The sequence below is a fragment of the Dipodomys spectabilis genome, unplaced genomic scaffold (genome assembly GCF_019054845.1).
Source record: "Dipodomys spectabilis isolate Male_0828 unplaced genomic scaffold, ASM1905484v1 ptg000163l, whole genome shotgun sequence".
In the NCBI taxonomy this organism is placed as follows: Eukaryota; Metazoa; Chordata; class Mammalia; order Rodentia; family Heteromyidae; genus Dipodomys; species Dipodomys spectabilis.
This window is the reverse complement of record NW_024870840.1, coordinates 10450818-10473973: the sequence shown is the minus strand read 5'-3', so window position 1 is coordinate 10473973 and position 23156 is coordinate 10450818. Positions and strand designations below refer to the sequence as shown.

The 23156-nt window shown below is 38.5% G+C and overlaps 1 protein-coding gene across 5 annotated transcripts in view; it reads right to left on the bottom strand.

Annotated features, from left to right (window-relative positions):
- Positions 1-23156, bottom strand: part of Tmpo (thymopoietin) — a 33761-nt gene that overhangs the window by 2352 nt on the left and 8253 nt on the right. The window contains exons 2-8 of one of the 5 annotated variants that reach the window (XM_042693369.1): positions 22318-22444; positions 20086-20244; positions 13453-13550; positions 3452-3571; positions 3257-3352; positions 2721-2831; positions 1691-1779 (exon numbers count right to left, since the gene is read on the bottom strand). In XM_042693369.1, coding sequence (XP_042549303.1) covers positions 1691-1779; positions 2721-2831; positions 3257-3352; positions 3452-3571; positions 13453-13550; positions 20086-20244; positions 22318-22444 — 800 coding nt within the window. Of the gene's footprint in view, positions 1-1690; positions 1780-2720; positions 2832-3256; positions 3353-3451; positions 3572-13452; positions 13551-16146; positions 18944-20085; positions 20245-22317; positions 22445-23156 lie in introns of those variants that run through there. The other 4 variants (XM_042693371.1, XM_042693372.1, XM_042693370.1 and 1 more) reach the window with 4 other exon arrangements.

Below are 23156 nucleotides of genomic sequence, written 5' to 3'. Positions count from 1 at the left end.
AAGTAAGGTGCAGGGACTGGGAATGTGGCTTAGTGGAAGAGTGCTTGCCTAATATGCATGAAGCCCTGGGTTCAAGCTCCAGGACTGGCAGGGGAAAAAAACATTAGGTGCAGTGGTTCATGCCTATCTCAGTTAGCTGGGAGGCAGAGACGGGGAGATAAGGGTTCATTAGCCAGCTATAGCAACAAGTTAACAAGACCCTTTCTTTTTTTTTTTTGGTCAGTTGTGGGGCTTGAACTCAGGGCCTGGGAGTTGTCCCTGAGTTTTTTCACTTAAGGATAGTGTTCTACCACTGTGAGCCACTTCTGATTTTCTGGTGGTTAACTGGAGATAAGAGTCTCATGGACTTTCTTGCCCAGACTAGAAGCACCACCCTCAGATCTTAGCCTATTGTGCAACCAAGCCAGGCAGGGTTGTGCACACTAGAATTCTAGCTAAGAGATAGGAGGATCTCCAAGGTAAGAGAATCTCTTAAGCTGGAGAATTTCTATTAGAGGCTGTCTCAGGTAAAAACTAGCTAAAACAAAATAGAGCTGAGGGCTATTTTTCAAGTGGTAGAGTACTGTCTAACAAGCACCAAGGACTGAGTTCAAAACCCCAGTATCACTAAATAATAACTAATACTATTGTTTATTTTGTTGTTTTTGTTGTTCTTGCTGGTCGTGGGGCTTGAACTCAGGGCCTGGGCACTATCCCTGAGCTTTTCTGCTCAAGGCTAGTATTCTACCACTTTGAGCCACAATGCCACTTCTGGTTTTCTGATAGTTAATAGTAGATAAAGAGTCTCAGGACTTTCCTGCTCGAGCTGGCTTCGAACTGTGACCCTCAGATCTCAGCTTCCTGAATATCTAGGATTATAGGTGCCAAGTTAGTGGTGCCCAGCATTGCTAATCGTCAGAACACAAATGTTCACTAAACCTGGCTTTTAAAGATTTTTCAAAACTAATATATCTAGCTAGGCTGGGAATGTGGCTTTGTGGTAGAGTGCTTGCCTACCATGCATGAAACCCTGGCTTTGATTCCTCAGTACCATATAAATAGAAAAAGCCAGAAATGGCACTGTGGCTCAAGTGGTAGAGCGCTAGGCTTGAGCACAGAGAAGCTCAAAAACAGTGCCCAAGCCCTGAGTTCAACTCCAGGACTAGCAAAAAACAAAAACAAAAACAAAACAAAAAACAATGTATCTAGAAAGAAATAAAAATACAAGGTGCTTTTAGTTTCTCAGTTACTCAGGAGGCTGAGATCTATCTTGGTTTGAAGCCAGCCCTGGCAGAAAAGGTCCCTGCCAAGACTCTCACCTCCAATTAACCATTAAGAACAAAACCAAAAAACCAACCAACCAAACAAAAACAAACCAAAGTGGAGATGTGGCTCAAGTGTTAGTTAGCCTTGAGCACAAAGAGGCTAAGGCACAAAGAGGCTCAGGAAAGTGCCCAGGCCAAGTTCAAGCCCCACAACTGACAAAAATTTTAAAAATTAAATTTAAAAAAAAAAAAAAGGAAGGAAGGAGGGATTGTTCTTCTTACTAGATTTTTGTTTAGATTACAAAATACATGGTCTGGGTATATAACTCAGTAGTACAACACTTGTCTAGCATGAATGAGTGCCAACACTGTTCCCCTCTGCCCCACCCCCCCTGCCCCAACCACAAACCCCCAAATCTCTTATGCTTGATTCAGGTTTGAAGTACCTAATTCCTGTTGGTGTAGATGCTTCATAGGGGAACATTTCCTTAAGAATATCCCTTTCTATTCTTCTTTCTTCTGTTTTTTCTCCCACCTATTAGGAAACATACAATGTAAGTTAAAATTTAGTAAAAACATGCCACAATTAAAACAATTCTACATATAAGTTTTAGAGAACAAAATGTCATTTCAATATATCCTAGCCTTTGACTGCTGTTTCCCAAATTCATGATCATCTAAGTGTCCACATGCTACCAAAGCCCCTTTCAAATTTCTTCATTATATAGGTATCTTAATCGAGTTATTAAAGGGGAAACTGACATAAACTCAGAATCCGGTAATCTAATAAGATATGTCAGTATAGATCCTCTCCCTGACTTTCTATGTTCTTCATGACTAAAACATTGAGAATATTTCTTCCTTTTATTAATTCTGCAACAAATGCTCAAACATAGAAGGTGCTTAATTATCACAAACTTTTAAATTTTAGTATACTTTAAACTAGTCAATGCACATTGCAACTCAAAATTTTTTTCTCAAAGTTTGTTTTGCCATGTAAGTTTACGTTTATGCCAAGACCAAAGTATTTTACCTGCTTTCGTAAAGATTCACTGGAGTTATAATGTACCATGCAGTTAATAGTTTAAGGATTAGTTATACAGTTAATCAATTCAAGCACCCTACAGAGACCTGTGGAAATCCCATCATTTGACCCTTTTGAGCCTCCCTTAAAGTCCAAGTAGCACTTTCAGGCTTGGATCCATGACAAACAGACAATATTACAAGTAGCACACACATGATCACTCCCTTGAAAACTAGAACTAAAGAGACACATGACAGCAAGAGGATAGTATTATTAGTACATTATAGTATATTAGTTAATTTTCACTTTCAATAGTATCTCTAAAATATTTGTGCATATATACACAGACACACACCACCCAGGTAAAGTTAAAAGTTCTGCTCCCCTCCCACTCCAAAAAAAGTCTCTTTGAAAGATCAATGATAGCATCGATCTAAGTTTTATTCATTTACTTCAGCTCTGGTCAATGGTTTCTTTGGTGTTCTTCTGGGTATGTCTGAGAATTCACTGATTGGCAGAATAGGAGCTGCATGCTTGAAATTTCCAGTCACCCTATTGACAACCTGCCAAGATTCAAATTATTCAGACTCAGAATTTACCAAACATAACAAAGATACTTATAAAAAAGAATAATCTGCTTCTGTAATGTTTGAATTTCTCTTAAATAAAAATCTATGCAGAATTGAAACACATTCAGCGGTTCACAAATGAAACCTTGAAATTCTTCAAATATTTAGTAAAAATTAGCTTCATAATAATGAGGACATTTGTGTAATGAATTAAACTTATTTGTAAACAGTGGCTATGTTGAAAAATTCTAAAACTGAATGAAAAATTCTAAGTGCAGAACAATATAAGGAAATCTGTCTAAAATGTAATGTATAGAACATGTAAAGTTGAGATTTGCCACAATTCACCACCTCCCCATTTCCAATTATGAGATAATTTACAAAAAATACCACTTTTATAGTTTGTGAAACATATTTACTAAAGATTCGTTGCTTGAAGCCATTATAGTTTCAGCTATAGGAGTACTCTCTGAAATTACTGCACCATCTATACGAAAATGTTGTGAAGTTTCCACCTGTTAGTTTGAAAACAAAACAAAAACAATGAATGCACAATAATAACTAAGACCCTACCAATCTGAAAACCCAATTCTAAGCAATAAGCCTTGCATCACCCTTTTCCTTGGAGTTCTTCTTGACCCTCTTGTAGATTCCCTAGTTAATGCCTGCAGAGGTCCGACTTTTGAAGATCCACTTGTCCATTCAGTGTCAGTTACTCCAGCTTGAGAATAGCTCTATTCAAGCATCGACACGTTAAAAAAAAAAAAAAGTCATATTCTCACATCAAACACCTTAATGGCCACATTAGCACAGAGAAGCCAGAAAGCTGGCAAATCCCAGCAGTTACAAACAATGTTATGCCCTCAAATTATTTCTAATGTATTGATGACACTGACATGTATGCATCAGAAAACAAAGGGTGGTAAAATATACTCAAAAATCCACCAATAATAGCTCATAAATTATAATAAAAACAAGGGGAAAAGCACATTAATTATCACTGGCTCCTTTTGTGACTCACTGTTGGCTATTATGTTTTAGGACTGTAGCTGGATTTCTGTCTAAACCAAGAACAGACTGTCATGATTTATATGAAAGTCATTTGTTATCACAAGTGAGTTTCCTTAAAAAAGGAAGCAAGGTGCTGGTAATGTACAACTACAATCTTACTTATTCAAGGGGCTAAGATCAAATGACCATGATTCAAAGCCAGCCTACACAGGAAAAATCTTATCTTTAATTAATCACCAAAAGGCCAAAAGTGGAGGTATAGCTCAAGTGGTAGTATGCCAGTCTTGAGACACAAAACTAAGGGATAGTGAACAGGCCATGAATTCAAGCTATAATACCAACACTGCCCTCCTTATAAATTTTGGCTGGGGGTGTATTAGTAGTAGACCACTTGCTAAATAAGAAAAATCTGTGGATTCAATCCCCAGCACCATCTAACAAACTTATGACTTAGCATACAGTAAACACTACTCTTTTCATATGGTTAAGATTATTTTAGCAACATCAATTTAAATTTAAATTACACTCAGCTACCTGAACTAAGAATTTCCCAGGTATTAAACTCTCTTTGGAAAAAAGAATCAAGATTAGGCAATAAGAAAAACCTGGCAATTATCCTTTCATGAATACACAAGCTTAATATGTCATAATTGCAATGTTACCCTAGTCTCATTATGGAAAGAGATAGGTACAAGCAATAAACAGGGTTGTCTTATAGTCAAAAGATGTGGTAGAGCATTAGATTTGAGCAAAAGAAGCTCTGGGACAGCACCCAGGCCCAGGATTCGCACCAAAAAAATTAACTAATTAAGTATGTTTATAACAAAGGGTTGTAGATGTAACTCAATGAAAGACTGCTTGCCTAGCAAGCAGCTCTGGGTTCCATCACAAGCACCATAAAGAAAAAATTAGCACGTTTTATATTCCGGTTAAAACCCATTAGACCAATGTTTCTCAATGCCAGAGTGAGATTATGTTATCACTTTTACTTTTTATGTAATATTTTACCTAGATAATTCATGGGTTTATAGCTATTACGTTTAATGCCTTTTTAAAAAAAACTCTTTTGTTTTTTTTTTTTGGTCAGTTGTGGGGCTTCAACTCTGGGCCTAGGCGCTGTCCCTCAGCTCTTCAGCTCAAGGCAAGCACTCTACCACTGGAGCTATAGCACCACTTCCAGTTTTCTGAGTGGTTTATTGGAGATAAGACTCTGATGGATGGGGCTGAGAAGGTGGCTCAGTGGTAGAGCGCTTGCCTTGCATGCATGAGGCCCTGGGTTCCATTCCTCAGCACCACATAAGCAAAAAGAAAAAAAGCTGGAAGTGGTGCTGTGGCTCAAGTGGTAGAGCACTAGCCTTGAGCTGAAGAGCTGAGGGACAGTGCTCAGGGCCAGAGTTCAGGCCCATGACCAGACCCCCCCCCCCACCAAAAAAAAGACTCTGATGGAGGAAGTGGCGCCGTGGCTCAGGCAGTTGAGCACTTGCCTTGAGTTGAAGAGCTGAGGGACAGGGGCCCAGGCTGGCTTTGAACGTGATTCCTCAGATCTCAGCCTCCAGAGTAGCTAGGATTACAGCACCAGGCTAAAAAAACTCTTATCTAGTGACAAGATTAATCATCCAGCTAACCAGGCTTATTTGGCTAGAAGTATTACTACTAAAAAATTCCACAAAGATAGTGTCCCAAATCTGATGGTATATTTATATATACTGACATTTACTTTGACTCAGTTTAAATCTCTAGGGATTCCTTCTGCTATCAATTAGGATATAGCTGATGAATATAAAATAAATATGAAAAGACAAATTTGTAAATAAATTATACTAAATGGTCAACTTCCTGATTATATGAATGGAAGAAAATAGTTGTTTTTTTTGTTGGTTGTAGGACTTGAACTCAGGGTCTGAATGATATCTCCTGAGATTTTTTGCTCAAGGCTAGTGGTCTACCACTTTGATCCACAGCTCCACTTCAGTTTTCTGGTGGTTAACTGGACATAAAAGAGTCTTTTGGCTTTCCTGTCCCAGCTGGGTTTGAACCACGATCCTAAGATCTCAGCCTCCTAACCAGCGAGGACTACAGGCATGAGTTTACTGTTTTCAATCTGGTGGGTACAGCATCATCTAGAAGGAGCTTTAAAAAAAAGGAGCTGAATACCTGAAATCCTATCTACTCAGGAGACTGATATGTAGAGGATGAGGATTCCAGGCCAGCTGAAAGGAAGCATGTTTGTGACAGGAGTTCATGAGACCCCCATATCAAAAAAAAAAAAAAAACACAAAAAAAACGGTATGCAGTGGTGCAAACCTATAAATAGGAGCATCTTGTACAAAATGCTGGTCTAGAATACCCCAGGCAAAAATGAAAGAGTATATTAAAAAAAAAAAAAAAAACAGGAATGAGAAAAATAACCTTTTAGCAACTGAGAAATCCCAAGTTCAAATCCTTGTACCACAAAAAAGCAAGCAAGCAGCTGATGGCTCATGCCTGTTAATCCTAGCTATTCAGGAGGCTGAGATCTGAGGAGCACGGTTCAAAGACAGCCCAGGCAGGAAAGTCTGTGAGACTCTTATCACCAACTAACCACTAGAAAACCAGAAGTGGTGCTGTGGTTCAAGTGGTAGAGCGCTTGCCTTGAGCTTAAAGAGCTGAGGGATAGCACGCAGACCCAGAGTTCAAGCCCCATAACTGACAAAAAGAAAAAAATAAGTAAGGAAGAAAAAAAGAAAGAAGAGAGAGAGAAATCCTTGGATTCAAGTATCTAGAGTAGCAGAATATCACATGTGAAGCCAGCCTGGGATACAGAGAAAAACTGTCTTTTTCCAAACACAAAATAAAAAAAGAACAAGAATACTTTCGACTACTGGGCTCATGCTTGTAATCCTTGCTACTTAGGAGGCTGAGATCTGAGGATCCCAGTTCAAGCCTGCCCGGGCAGGAAAATGCGAGATTCTTACCTCCAATTCATCACCAGAATATCAGAAGTGGTGCTGTGACTCAAAGCCTCAGTAGAGGGCTAGCTTTGAGTGAAGGAGCTCAGAGATAGTGCCCAGGCCCTGAATTTAAGCCCCATAACCGGAAACAAAACAAAACAAAACAAAAAAACACAAACAAAATCATAAAACGCTAGCAGAGACAGCGGAAAAGCTTGAGGAACAGCATCCAGGCCCAGAGTTCAATCCCCATGACTAGCAAAACAAAAAGAAAAACATACCCAACACACCAAATACTCTTGGGCCAATTAAAGCAGAATCTCTTCTAAAAATAAGGCCTGAACAACACTGTGGATGCACACCAGTAGTTCAGTGTGCATTACCTACAAAGCCCTACATCCAACCTCCAGCACAAGCAAGTAAAAAACCACCTAAAATAAACAAATGAATAGGTATGAGCGTAGTTAATTTTAATTGTTTCTGAGAAAATTCTAAAGCGAGGTCTGATACATCTTGTTCAAAATAATTTAACTGCAATAGACTTATCTCAAAGCTAAGTCTAAAACAAAACCAACAGCCAGGAACCCAGTGGCACTGAGATCTGAGGTATCTTAGTTCAAAGTCAGCCCAGGCAGGAAAGTCTGAGACTCTTATTTACAATCAACCAGTAAAAAGCCAGAAGTAAAGCTATGGCTCAAGAGTGCTAGCCTTGAGTGGAAAATGACAGACAAGATCACTGTGAATACAAATACTAGTACTGGCACAAATAAAATCAAATTAAATTAAATTAATATGTGAGCTGGTGGCTCACATCTATAATCCTTGCTACTCAAGAGATTGTGAGATCTGAGGATGGTGGTTTGAAGCCAGCTTAAGCAGAAAAGTCTGAGAGGCTTGTATCTTCAATTAACTAGCAAAAACCCAGAACTAGAGGTGTAGCTCAAGTGGTACGTACTGTCAGCCTTGAGTAAAAAAAAAAATTAAGGGGGGCTGGGAAGTTGGCTCAGTGGTAGAGCACTTGCCTTGCATGCCTGAAGCCCTGGGTTCGATTCCTCAGCACCACATAAGCAAAAAGAAAAAAGCCAGAAGTGGTGCTGTGGCTCAAAGTGGTAGAGCACTAGTCTTGAGCTGAGGAGCTGAGGGACAGCGCTCAGACCCAGAGTTCAGGCCCCACGACCGGACCCAAAAAAAAAAAAAAAATTAAGGGACAGTGCCATGGCTAGCCCTGAGTTCAAAACCCAGTCTGGGGAGCTGGGAATGTGGCTCAGTCGTAGAGTGCTTGCCTTGCATGCCTCAGGCCCTGGGTTCAATTCCTCAGCACCATATACGCAGAAAAAGCTGGAAGTGGTGCTGTGGCTCAAGTGGTAGAGCACTAGCCTTGAGCTGAAGAGCTGAGGGCCAGTGCCCAGGCCCAGAGTTCAGGCCCCACGACCGGACCCCAAAAACAACAACAACAAAAAACCAGTCCTGGCACACACACACACTGCATGCGTGCACACGCACACACGCGTGCGTGCACACACACACACATGTAATACTGCAATTAAAACTTATTTAATAAGATGGACCAATTATTGAGATTAACTCACTGGCATGTAAAATAAGAATGTGATTGCTGTTTTGAGGCCAAAATAAGAGTTGTAGTATCATCTATGTTAGAGCAAGATGTCTCACAGAACCTGAGCAGGATGACACACATTTGTAAAACCAGCACTTAGTGGACTAAGGCAAAAGGATCTCAAGTTTGAGGCCAGCCTGAGCTACAAACTAAGTCCATCTTAAAAAACAAAACAAAACAAAAAACCCCTAAAGTGTTCTACAGACACCAAGGAGAAACAAACCTTTTCACAGTGCCTTCTAATTAAGTTCTTGGGTAAAAGTCATTTGGGTAGCTAGATTTCAGAATGTATATAGAAACTGGGTTAGTAAGGACTATACATTCCAACCAATAAAAATACAAAATACAAATTTAAAAAAATTAAACTAGGTCATAAAAGAAAGTCAAGCCAGGCATAGTGGTACACTACTATATCCCCAGCACTCAGGAGGATAAAGCAGAAAAACCAAGAGCTAGGTGCTGGTGGCTCACATCTGCCTATAGGAAGCTGAGATCTGAGGTGTAGTTTGAAACCAACTCAGGCAGGAAAGTTGGGAAACACTTATCTCCAATAAACTGCTCAGAAAAAGCCAGAAGTGTCACTGTGGTTCAAGTAGAGTACTAGCCTTGAGCCAAAAAAGCTCAGGGACAGAACCCAGGCCAAGACTTCAAACCCCAGGATGGCAAGAAAGAAAGAAAGAAAGAAAGAAAGAAAGGAAGGAAGGAAGGAAGGAAGGAAGGAAGGAAGGAAGGAAGGAAGGAAGGAAGGAAGGAAGGAGAAAGAAAGATAAATTTGAGGTAAATCATGACTTTTTTTATGCTAACTTAAAAAAAGTAATATATTCCCCCCATAGAGAACAGTGTTTTCATCAGTGCTGCTGGAACACAAAAACCTCCAACTCATAGTATTTGAAGAAGTGGCACTGTGGCTCACAGTAGTAGAGCACTATCCTTGAGCAACAGAGCTCTGGGACAGCGCCCAGGCCCTGAGTTCAAGCCCCAGTACTAACCGGAAAAAAAAAAAAAAAAAAAAAAAGAATAAGAGTATTTGGTGACATCTAGTAAAACTATCTAGCAACTTCACATATAGAGTTCTGTAAGACAAATTGACAAAAAAAAAAAAAAAAGTAAATGCTACCTGAAAAAGACATTTTGACATAATGCTTAACTAACACACACACAAATATATATATATATATATATATATATATATATATATATATATATATATATATATTTATCCACAAAATGGCAGACTAAACAGTAGGTCCATGAAGATGGCTATAATCTCCTTAGGAGCAATTTGTAGGATATGACAGAGAAGAATGTACAAAGTAGGGTTACTTTTATAAAAGTGTAAAAGTTAAAAAGATTTTATTTATTTATTTATTTATTTTTTATTTTTGGGTCCGGTTGTGGGGCCTGAACTCTGGGTCTGGGCGCTGTCCCTCAGCTCTTCAGCTCAAGGCTAGCACTCTACCATGAGCCACAGCGCCACTTTTGGCTTTTTTCTTTTTGCTTATGTGGTGCTGAGGAATCGAACCCAGGGCCTCAGGCATGCAAGGCATGCGCTCTACCACTGAGCCACCTTCCCAGCGTTAAAAAGATTTTTTTTGGCCAGTCCAAACAGAGGCTTAAACTCTGGGCTGAGGTGCTGTTATGGAGCTTTATTTTGCCGAAGACTAGTAGTCTACCACTTGAGCCACAACGCCACTTCTGGCCTTTTCTGAGTAGTTTATTGGAGATTAGAGTCTCACAGATTTTCCTGCAGGGCTGGCTTCAAACCACAATCCTCAGATTTCATCCTCCTGAGTAGCTATGATTACAGACATGAATCACCAGTGCATGGCTTAAAAAAAAGTTTTTTTAATATGCAAAAAATGTAACTTTTCTAAATGAAAGAAAAAAATCAGCTGTATAGGAAAAAAATATCTTAAACCCATTAAGCTATAACACAAAGAAGAAATTCTATCTAGCATGATCTTATACCTAATGTTTTAAACATATCCTAATGAAGTATATCTTAAATGGAGGGGAGACCTCAAATTGCACTTAGTAACATTATCAGTAGTAATACTGTACTATTTTGAAACAAACATCATGTGATAGTTATATAAAGTATCACTGGAAGAATCAAGATACTCAGCATAAGAAAAAAAGATACCAATTCTAATACCCAAAGTTATATATCACATTTATAATTTGAAATACCATGTTTTCACAATATGCTTTTCTTTTTCCAGAGAGAAGGAAGAAAAAAAGAGAGAGAAGGGAAAGGGCAGGAGAGAACGGGAGTCAACAAGGGGGGGAGGGAGAGGACAGACTCAAGAGGGGAAGAAAGGAAGAAATCAAAAACTGAGATAATCTCAGGCTGGGGATATAGCTCAGTGGTGAGTGCTTATCTAGCATGTGTACAAAATACAACAAAAAAGTCCTGCAATGCATCATAAATCAAATATATAAAAATCAAGTATTTGAAAAAATACTTGCCAGATACTAGTGGTTCACACCTGTAATCCTAACTACTCAGGAAGCTGAGCTCTGAGATTACAATTTAGAGCAAGTCTGAGAAGGTCAGTCTCTCCAATTAACTAGCAAAAGGCCAGACTGGCTCAAGTAATAGAGTGCAAATAAGTGAGCAGAAAAAGTGACAGTACAAAGGAGGCCCTGAGTTGGAGGCCCAGTACTAGCAACACAATAAATTAATTTATTTTTCTTTTTAATAACATGGGCAATTAGTAATTAATCTATGTAGGCCACATAGTAAATTCTGGCCTAGAATTTACTATGTAGTCCAGGCTATGTTTAAACTCAAGGTTCTCTTGCCTTGGTCTATCTAATGCTGGGCTTATAGGTGTGACTATACATCATGCTTGGCTCAGGTTTAATGTTTTAATTGTAAATTTTTTTTTTTCCTTTTGGTTGTGGGGCTTGGCCTGGGTGCTGTACCTCAGCTCTTCACCTCAAGGCTAGCACTCTACCACTTGAGCCACAGCGTCACTTCTGGCTTTTTCTGTTTATGTGGTGCTGAAGAATCAAACCCAGGGCATCATGCATGCAAGGCAAGCACTCTGCCACTAAGCTACCTTCCCAGCCCCAGGCTTATTGTTTTAAAAAAATAGGTAAAACATATAATGATATGTAGGTATTACTACAATCTTGATTTTAACAATGTAATTGTAAATCAGACATTTCAGAGAGTGGAAGAATTTGAATGTTGATTAGAAAAGAATTACTTTTACTAGGAGGCATAGTGGACATAGTAAATATCTTTTAGTGCATGAAATGACATGTCAGAAGTCTGTTTGAATATAATCCAGCAAAAACAAAACAAAACAAAAAACAATTTAAAAAACAGTATAACTAGTGTGATCATCTGTTAACTACAATTTAAATCTTCCCTCTACTTTTCTTATTTTTTTGTAATTAGGCCATTATTGAATTCTGCCTATCACCTTTTAAATCTAAACTTTTCTTTTGACTACCATGCTCTTCAGCTGGGATTCTCCAATTCAAAATCCTGTTAAACCATCTTAATTCTCTCCTTTTAATCTTGTTATCTGAAGACTCTCTTCTTGGCACTAAACTATCTTGCATCCTAATCACATTCTAACCAGTTTTCTATGCTTGTCTATTTCAATATCTTACAAGATTTTCTAGTTGCTCTTCTGTAATTTCCTTACTTTTTAGCATGCTTTTATAGGTCTTTGCTAGCAATATCAAAGGCAAAAAAAAAAATCTTATAGCTCTATGTTCTCCAATCACCAAACATTTTTAATAAAATACTTCTATGCCAAGTGAAAAGTACATGCTAAAAGAAAAAAATCAAGAACATCTCCAAAATGAGATTTTAAAATGACCGAGGACTGTGAACATACCTTAGTGGTAGAACCTGGCTAGCATGCATAAGGCTCTGTTTTACCACCAAGTAACCCTTACCAAAAACAAAAACAAGAAAATGGGATAGAAAATAATTTGACAAAATTTCCAGCTAATCAGCAAAGGTAAGGAAAAAGATTTTAGGGTTGTCTGTATTATCAGCCAAACTGCTAAATTAAGACTGTTCTCAGAAAACTAGTTCATTCACACCTGTTTATTTTCCTCTTAGTTTCCTACATTTTTCTTTTGTAAAAACTACCTTATTGTATCTTCCACAACAACAACAAAAAAGGCAAATTTCCATCATAAGAAAGAAACAATTATGTAGTCTTAGGACCAAAATAGCTTCAGAGTTTTGGAAAAAACTACAGGCAAAAGTAAACAAAGGAGGTGGCTGGGAAGGTGGCTCAGTGGTAGAGTGCTTGCCTTGCATGCATGAGGCCCTGGGTTCGATTCCCCAGCACCACATAAGCAAAAAGAAAAAAAAGCCCAAGTGGTGCTGTGGCTCAAGTGGCAGAGCGCTAGCCTTGCGCTGAAGAGCTGAGGGACAGTGCCCAGGCCCAGAGTTCAGACCCCACGACCAAACCCAAAAAGAAAAAAAAAAAAGTAAACAAAGGAGCCAGATGCCAGTGGCTCACGCCTGTAATCCTAGCTACTCCGGAGGCTGAGATCTGAGGATCATGGTTCAAAGCTAGCCCAGGCAAGGAAGTCCATGAGACTCATATTTCCAATAAACTACTCAGAAAAAGCCAAAAGTGGCACTGTGGCTCAAGTGGTTAGCCTTGAGCAAAAGAAGCTCAGGGATAGTGCCCAGGACCAGACTTCAGACCCAAGCCTGGGGGAGGGGGTGGAGGGAGGAGGGAGGGAAGAATTTCTTTCACAAAGCAGCATGACCATAGCCTGGGAGAGATCCTGGGTTCAATCCTTAGCCTATATGCGTATGTCTAAGGTAGAAACGTAAATGACTAGTTTTGAACCATGCTTGGCATAGAAACACAAATGAGATATTCATGCAACACAATTTTGCAATAAATACAGGATATGCTATGGACAAATTCCATACAATTTAACAAAGAAACTAAGTTTACTGGGTAAGTTGGAAATGTGGTGTCAACTATTATTAATCAAAGGCCAAAACACAAGACATGGTGAATGTTGGTCAGATTATACCTGTACAGAGTTATAAAACTAAAGATACCTGATTATGCTCAATTCTTCTTTGCTTGAGTGTTACTGGTGTCTTCGCTCTGCCCTTTAGTGGTTCTCTCTTCTCAAGTTTGAGTTCTATTTTGGAGTCTGGAAATAACATTAGAGAAATCATTACTCTCTGAAACACTCAATTATGTTTTCCTGGTATTAATTTGGAATCCTGCTTTTAGGCACTTTAATACATAGAAGCTTGTATACTGATAATACCAAAATTATTTCTTAGCTGGGCATTGGTGGCTCATGCCTGTAATCCTAGCTACTTAGAAGGCTGAAATCTGAGGATCCTGGCTCAAAGCCAGCCCAGGCAAGAAAATCTGATACTCTTATCTCCAATTAACCACCAGGAAACCGGAAGTGGTGCTGTAGCTCAAGTGGTAGAGTGCTAGCCTTGAGCTGAAGAGTACAGGGACAGTGCCCAGGCCCAGAGTTCAAGCCCCATGACTGACACACACACACAAAAAAAAATTCTTAAAACTGTCTTACAGAAAGCCTTTTGCTATTTCATTCCATTTTCATGTGATACTAATTTTTCCTATTCCCTCCTTTTATTTAACCTAACAGCTTTAAATATAAAAGTGAATTCAGACTGCTCAAGAAGGCTTTTCATTAAATCCAATTTCTAGTTACCACTCTGGGGGAGGGAGGAGTCCATGTAATACATCTATCTCATTAAAATCTGGGTTAGGTGCTGGTTGCTCACACCTGTAATCCTAGCTGTGCAGGAGGCTGAAATCTGAGTACTGAGGTTCAAAGCCAGATTGGGAAGATAAAAATTCCAGACTTTTAATTCTCCAATAAAATAACAAAAAGCTGGAACTGGAAGTATAAAGTACTAGCAAAGTAAAGCTAAGCTAGAGTATAAGGCCGTGAGTTCAAAATATTGGCACACAAATTAAAATTTGGTATATGGGCTGGGTGACAATGGTTCAAGTCTGTAATCCTAGCTACTTAGTAAGCTGAGGTATAAGAATCATGGCCCCAGTACAAAGCCAGCCCAGGCAGGAAAGTCCTGAGACCCTTTATCTCTAATTTAACTATCAAAAAGCTGGAGGGCTGAAAGGTGGCTTAGTGGTAGAGTGTCTGCTTAGCATGCCTGAAGCCCTGGGTTTGATTCCTCAGTACCACATAAACAGAAAAAGCTGGAGAAGTGGCACTGACTCAAGTGATAGAGTGCTAGCCTTAAGCAAAAACAAACTCAGGGATAGTACCTAGGCTCTGAGTTCAAGCCTCAGGATTGGCAAAAAAAGAAAAAAAAAAGTATAGGGAAAGAGAGAAGTTTAAGAGTCAAAAAGGCCTGCGTGGCATCACGCTTTCAATAACAATGAATGGTAACTGCCAATAAGGTTAACATATAGTGATTTTCAACCAGAGCTGTAGCTCATGCTTCATGTAAGGCTTTGAGTTCAATCCCAAACACCAAAACATGAAAAAAGAGAAATAAGACCTTTTGCTATAGATACATAAGACTTGAATACAACAGAGGTAAAAAGAATTTTGTTCTCAAATACAACCAAAGGTTGTTTCTCTTCCCTTTTTTTCCATGATAAAATGTATCTGAAAATAAAAGTCATTAACCCAACAATACAAAGGTACATTTTAACATCTCCACTCTTCCTTCACCATTTAAAGATGTACAAAGATTAAAATAGTAAATTCCTGCTAATTGGAGTAGTAAACTTCTAATCCCAGCACCGGGAGGCTGAAGCAGGAGGATCCTGAGTTCAAGACCAGCCTGGAATACATACATAGTGGATTCTGTGGTAAATAAATAAAGACAGATAAATAATAAGTACATTTCTCCATTTTTTTATGGCCACTTATCATAGTGTAGGGCTAGGTGGGCTCTGGTGGTACAGTACTAGTCTAACAAGTGAGAGGCTCTAAGAAGTTCAAACTCCAGTACAACACTTAAAAAAAGAAAAAGAAAAAAGGGTCAAATCTATATAAACAAAGCTTCATTTTACATGAAGTTAATGATATGCTAAAAGGTAATTATGGTATGTTTTGATCAACTTTCCAGTCTGACAATCTACTTGCAAGTTTCCCCCCGAAAAGAAACTGAATTTTACCAGATTAATTCAAACAGTTCAATTTTCATTTAAGACTAACTTATCAACTTCATTCCCATCTCCTATCAGCCAATCAATACATCTGTTTTGTACAATTATCGTTATAAAACCTACTTTATGCTTTAACTCAGAATCTACAAATTACAAAACAAAAATTTAAATCTATTAGTCAATCAGAACTCATTAGACAAAAGAATCTGGTTACAAATTCCTCTCATAAATTTATATTCCAACAGCCAACTAAAACATGGAACAAACCACACAACAATAATTACAGCACTTTCCATAACTTCACTGGAGATGGGTGCTGGTGGCTCATGCCTTTAGTCCTAGCTACTCAGGAGGCTGAGATCTGAGGATCTTAACTTAAAACTGGCCTAGGCAGTAAAGTCTGAGACTCTTATCTCTAATTAATCACAAAAGCTCAAAGACAGCCTTCAGGCCCTGAGTTCAAGCCTCAGGGACTCCCCCACCCCCCAATAAACCCCAACACTGTAAGTTAGGTGAGTTTTAATGGTGAAGGGAAAAAGGACGCTCATTTACAAATATTAAACTTGTTTTAACTCCATAATAAAACAGACATACAACATGTTTCTGGAGACCACACAGAACTGTTCAAATTTAACCAACTTTATTGAATTTGCAGAAGCATTCTACAGGAATACATTTTTTTAAGTCACACAGAACTTAGGCACATGGACACATGTACATTTTGGAAAACACACAACAAAATTACTCCAGAAAACTGCAAAGATGGAATGTGTAGTCTAAGAACAAGGTAATGGCTAGATGAGTATCCATGGCACCATATTTGTTATGTTACTTTTCACATGCCTCTAGATAAACACCCTTACCTTACAATCAGAGAAATGAAAACAGAATATACACATTGCTTTATACAGACACTGGAAGAAAGTACGATTTCTCAGGACTTTTTTTTTAAAGAAGGTCCTTTTTACCATACAGATTGGTAAGCCATAATAATCCACAAAATACAACATACATGAAAGAAATTATATATATTAAAAGAAATCCCATCTTTCTAGTGTTTCATTTATCTGACAAAATAATGATGATGAATGAGCATGCACAATGGCAGAAGCAGAGTTCCTCAAAGTGTGGTCCAGACTAGTATGACCCATGCATGAACTGATAGCTACCCGTGCAGGAAGAGATGAGACACCTATTTGAGAAGGTACACTGAATACTGCTTTCTTATCAGTAAAAGCTTACTGCAAAAATACATCCTATCTTTGGCTTAAAACACCTCAACGTTCTTTTATTTCTTTAATTTCATTTTCTTAAAAGAATTTCTTTTGGTGCTGGGAAATGAACCCAGAGCCTCCTACATGTTAAGCATATGCTCTTACTACTGAACTACACCCATAGCTACTTAAACTCAAACAGTCTCATGCTTATCTGTATAAGAGTTATGGACTCATACTTTTGAGCTGAACTGATCTAGAATATTACAAACAATGCTGCAGACAAAAAGAACAAAAGTGTGAAAATTGCTAGAAAGTGAAAGATATTCAGAAAAAAAAAAACATTGTTTGGAATGTGCAAGTGTTTAATTCTATCCTAGGTATCAAGGGTTATTACTGTTAAAAACAGTGGAGACGTGTATTTGTTACAGGAGTTTTCTTAGTTTTAAAAAGTTAGGAGTATAGTAACAGTGAATGATTTGAGACAAATACATGATCTCTAAAGCTTAAAAGTGTTTTTCTGAGCTCTCTGCAAACCTTAAAAATAAAAAGCAATTCTATGAAATTATTTTTATATATTACTAGCTCAATCCCAAATCCAGAAAGAAAGTTTTGGCATAAAAGAGCCTAGAAAAGCTCTAAGTTCTCTAAATCAAAGGTAAGATAGATGTGTTTGTTTTTGACTATTAGTGTTTATTGCCACGCTTTTTAATTACTTTGTGTACTTCTCCTCCAAATAATGTTCCACCTTTAAAGGGGGCAACCGTCAGCTTGTTCTTAGATGCTGAATTAATTTTGCAATCCTTCAACCAAAGGTGACGGCGACCAGCAGTGGAACATCCCATGGTACAGGCAGCCATCTTCACTTCATCAAATGAAGCTTCACAAAGAAACGAGGCTGCATCGTATGTTTTGCTTAGAATGTTGAGTGCCTGGTGTGCACAACTAGGATCTGAACTAAGAATTTGTGCAGCTTGACTGATGTCTGCCTGTATAGCCTTAGCTACAAAAGCAGTGTGGGTTGCAATCCGTAATGCTGATGCTGCAGCTTCGTAAGTTTTACAGAGTGTTAGGTCCAAGTGTTTATTACAAGACTCAGTGGAGGCTGCCTGATTACCTGCTGGTGGGGTGGCTGCAGAAACAAACTCTAGGATTTCATCATCTACTTTTGGAACTGATAGTATCTGTGTTGCCTCTCTGGAAGAAATTGGATACTTGCATGCCAATGAAGGCAGCTGCTTGTCAATTTGTTGCCACTCCTCTTCAATTACTTTTAAAATAGACTCATGGAAGGGAAAGGATAGTTCTGAGGACAGTTCTATTTTATCACTCTGTGATTGCTTAGACATATCTATGCCTAAGGTAGTAAGTGAATGAGACACAACGGTTTTAGCCAAAGAAGACATCTGTTCTGATTCAGGTACGTTCTGAGATGCCATAGAGGAACCTGAATCCCCTTTCCCTACTGACTTCTCACTGAGTCTAGACAACTTTTGTGGAGGAGACATAGTTTCAGTTTCTTGAAGATCAGACTGGCCAATTTTCTTGCATATGCTTTCTATATCCAAGGTGGGTACAGAGTTAGAGGTTCCTGGCAAACTACCGACTCCACTCTGGACTAGCAGAGAATTGACATAATCTCTGATTGCCTGAGCAAGTGGTGGAGATATTACCTGTGACCTCTTTGACTCTTGTAGTACTTCTCTTTCACTGGAGAGAACTGAATGACCTGAATTATCAGACCTCTCAGGATGCAACGGCTGAATTCTACCTTTCCCTCCATGGCAAATATTTTCTACTATGTCTTTAGAGTAAGTAGTAGTGGTTTCTCGAATCACTGAAGGAGAAGCTGTAGCTGAAACCAACATGGCAGCAAGGTCAGGCTGAGAAGATGATGGAGAACTTTTTTCTAAGCATCTACCATGGCTAGATTTGGAAGAAATAACTGATCTCTCTCCAGAGGCTAATTTCTGCACCTGTCTCTTGTCAGGCAAGGTTGTGGCAACAAGAGACTCTCTAGGTGTATCTCCCTTTGAAGTATGTACTTTCTTAGCTGCCTGTGGTTCAGTCCTGCCCAAAGGAGGACGGGTGGAGATTTCAGGAAAAGAGATACCCTGAAAAAATCCACCAGAGGGAGTAGTTGGAAGTTCAGAAAAAGGAACAAAACCCCTAGTGGACTTCACTTTCTTGTGTTCTTTCTTCTTTCCTGTAGAGGCAAAAGAGGCAGGAAGTATTACTTGTGTTTGAGCTGATCTTATTCTGTGCCTCCTTGCTAAAAAAATAGTGCTGTTGAAGGAAGAGACTACATTTTACCTTCTAAGTAACCAATTCAGTAGACTGTGCCTTGAAAGGCATTGCTTACAGAGATAAAAGCAACTTGGACAAAATTAAATAGTCACTAGAATAAGTCATAAATTAAAAGTTTACAAGTAAAATAAACTTAAGGATTTTTTTTTTTTTTGTCAGTCTTGGGGCCTGAACTCTGGGCTTGGGCACTATCCCTGCGCTCTTTAGCTCAAGGTGAGCGCTCTACCGCTTGAGCCACAGCAGCACTTCCGGTTTTCTAGTGGTTTTACTGGAGATAAGAGTCTCACGGACTTTTCTGCCCAAGCTGGCTTTGAACCGTGATCCTCCGATCTCAGCCTCCTGAGTAGCTAGGATTACAGGCGTGAGCCACCAGCGCCCGGCTAAACTTACGGTTTTTAAAATGATATTTATCTTGTGTACTACTCTCAAAAATATCTAAAAACTCGTTGAAATTTTCTTACATTATAAAATATGGTCAAAATACTGTTTTAAAGTTTCTGTGAAATCAGATTTACCAAAAACATCCAACAATTTAATTGTCTATCAACAGAGCTGAAAATATCATACTACTACCATAAATTAGATTAGATATGTAACAGTAAGAACACATATTAAAAATATGAAAGTTAAATACTAATTGTGACTTATACTACTTACAGAATTTTTAAAAGCACAAAACAATAACATGTAATAATAGATGAGGAAGTACCAAAAATTAAATTGGAAAGAAAAACATCAAATTAATGACAGTAGTGGTAATGGCAAAGGACAAGAGAAGGAAACTGTTTTTACGAAAAATGAATTTGAAAAGGATTAACTGACAATTTTAGATAACAGACAATTACACATTTGTATTTTTGTTGTTTCTGAGAATTCTGAACAAAAAAACTATTTAAATTACTCGAGAGAATTAAACTAATGATATGAACAAAATTTTCATTATATCTTACTAATATTGTTGTAAACTTTACTTTGTGGCCATTGTATTTTATGAGTCTGAAAAAAAATTAGACATATTTGAGGAAGGAGATTAAATTTTACCTTCTTCATTGTCACTGTATCTGTCAGAGTCATTACTTCCATTCTGTCTTGTATTTTCTGCTGAAGAAGAGATTGTTGGAAGAGGAGTAGAAGATCTTGATTCTGGTCCTTGTTCCCTCAGTTTTAACAGCTTTTTCTCATAGAGCTTTCTGGTTGTTCCTGTTTTAAGGCAAAATTTATTTGACCATTTACATAGCTCTAGCTTAGGAAACATTACATGCTTAGTTTCATTCTATCTTTACTAAACTTAAGTGCTTTAAATATATAATGTACTCTTTTCTAAGACAGATTTTTGGGATGGGGATGTTAATGATATAATGTTCCCTTCAATATCATGTAATACACTGTAGAATGGTAAAAGTATTACTGGAAATAACCTACTGAAGAACCACATGCCATTGTTTTTTACCTTTTCTTTTTGAGGCAGGGTCTTGCTAACTTTGCCTGGGCTGGCCCTGAACTTGTAATCCTTCCAAGTAGCAGTATGTGCCACCACGCCAAGCCTATATGACTATTTTTCACACCAAGTCTTGGATTTTATATATTCTCTCAAGATACAAAGAATTATTTACCAATGTGTACACACGTGTGCGCACACACATATAATAAAATATATATAAGAAACAGATGGTACACCTGAAAAATATGATTACATCTCATGACACTAAGATTAATATTTGAGTAGCCATTTAATTATAAATAGCTCTCTTTTTTTTTTGGTCCGGTTGTGGGCCTGAACTCTGGGCCTAGGCACTGTCCCTCAGCTCTTCAGCTCAAGGCTAGCGCTCTACCACTTGAGCCACAGCGCCACTTCCGCTTTTTTTTCTTTTTGCTTATGTGGTGCTGAGGATCGAACCCAGGGCCTCAGGCATGCAAGGCAAGCGCTCTACCAGCAATACCACTGAGCCAACTTCCCAGCCCATAAATAGCTTTCTTATAGCTGCGCAACATTCTTTAGTGTCTATAAGGAGAGTAAAATCAAGAGTGGGTACTTGTCGTCACAAAAAACACATATCTAGTAGCACTATCTAAGCAGCTTTAAGATGAACGGTAGGTGATTTATTTATGTTGACATCATGTACATTTTCAAGTCTTTTTTGAATTCAGGATCTCACATGTACTAGACATGTGTCTTAGCCACATCTCCAGCCATTTTAGAATTTAAAAAAAATCAAAGATGGTATCAAATGTCCACTGGCAATGTTAATAAACTTATTTATCTGGAAGTAGTATATAAATTATAACACTATAAATCCTTGTTTGCAACTATACTTAAAACAAAACCTAGTGTATATTTAGTCTAAGTTCACTCTTTAGTTTGTTCAGGACTTCTTCAAAGCTATTATTTTACTTATTAATTTGTATGAACTGGCCAAGTATTTTAGTTCACACTTTCTTCAACTTGTCATATAAGACCCATATCCGGTCTCACCAGATAGTGGTACAATAATCATATTAAAAAGTCTCAACACAGGTAATTTTAGAGATTATCTAGTTCAATTCTCTCATTTTGATCTCCTTCAATATTAAGGAACCTCAAGTCTTTTTTTTTTGGGGGGGGTCTGGTCGTGGGTCTGAACTCTGGGCCTGGGCGCTGTCCCTCAGCTCTTCAGCTCAAGGCTAGCGCTCTACCACTTGAGCCACAGTGCCACTTCCGGCTTTTTTCTTTTTGCTTATGTAGTGCTGGGGAATTGAACCCAGGGCCTCAGGCATGCAAGGCAAGCACTCTACCACTGAGCTACCCACCTTCCCAGCCCCGGAACCTCAAGTCTTAACTGATCCTATAAACAATTCATGAAACTGGCTCTCAGGACCCAAATTCCTTTTTATTTTTTTGTCTTATCAATTGTGGGACTTGAACTCAGGGCCTGGGTTGTCCCTGAGCCTCTTCATACTCAAGGGTGGTAGTGTTCTACCACTTGAGCCACAGCTCCACTTCCGGTTTTTGAGGGGTTAATGGTTTTCTGCCTGGGTTGACTTGGAAAAGTGATTCTCAGGTCTCAGCCTCCTGAGTAGCTAGGATTACATGTGTGAGTCATCACTAGCATCCAAATTCTATGCATGGGTTGGATTTATGGCAGGCCCATCCCCCTGGGCTTCTCAAAGTGTCCCATACCAGAGCAAACTATAGCTCGTTAAACTATTACCTGTGGGCTACTGGCACCCAAATTCTAACTACTAGGCAAGAGTGGCCCCCCACCCCCAAAAAAGATTGATATTCTAACAACTTACCCACAATAGGACCAGGATTTACTCCATATTTTACAAGCTGATCCAGAAGATCTTCATTAGAGAGCTCAGTTACATCAACGTCATCTTTATCTTCTACTCTGGATTTATCAGTTTTCTTTGTGGCTTTCTGTAAATAGAGTCAGGTTATTATCTCCTCGTGAATCAAAGTGTTCATTTACTAAACACACTGTATACTCTGTATACACAATATAAGGCACAAATACACCTACAACTACATAAGTAATTTGTTTAATTTCAAGTATTGAGGGGCTTGAATTCAAGGCCTGTTAAAATTTGAACATATCTAAAGAGGTAATAAAATTCAAAAATTCAAAATCAAGCTGGACACTAGAGGATCATGCATGTATTCCTAGTTACTCAAAGAAGCTGGGACTGAAACCTGCCCATGCAGACAAATCCAAGAAACTAGAATGTCCAATTAATCCCTGGAAATGGAGTTAAAGCACCAGCCATGAGAGCAAGGCCTCCAGTTTAACCCTTAGTACTGATATAACAAACAAAATTCAAGATCATATGAAACAAAGCATAACTAATTGATTTTGGGTGGTATTACTTATTTGAGTCTCATGAGGACTTTTCTGACTAGGCTGGCTTTAAACCACAATCCTCAGCTTCCTAAGTAGCTAGGATTACAGATGTGAGCCAGCAATGCTCAGCTTAAATCTTAAGCATACTAATTCTTGAAAGAAAAGGAAATTTTGCAAACTGAAGTCAAACCTGGTTTACACATTCTCATCCCAGCCATCATAAACGCAATGTACCCTGGCATACTCTTGAAATTTGAATTAATCCAGGAAAATTTTAAACTCAGCTGGACG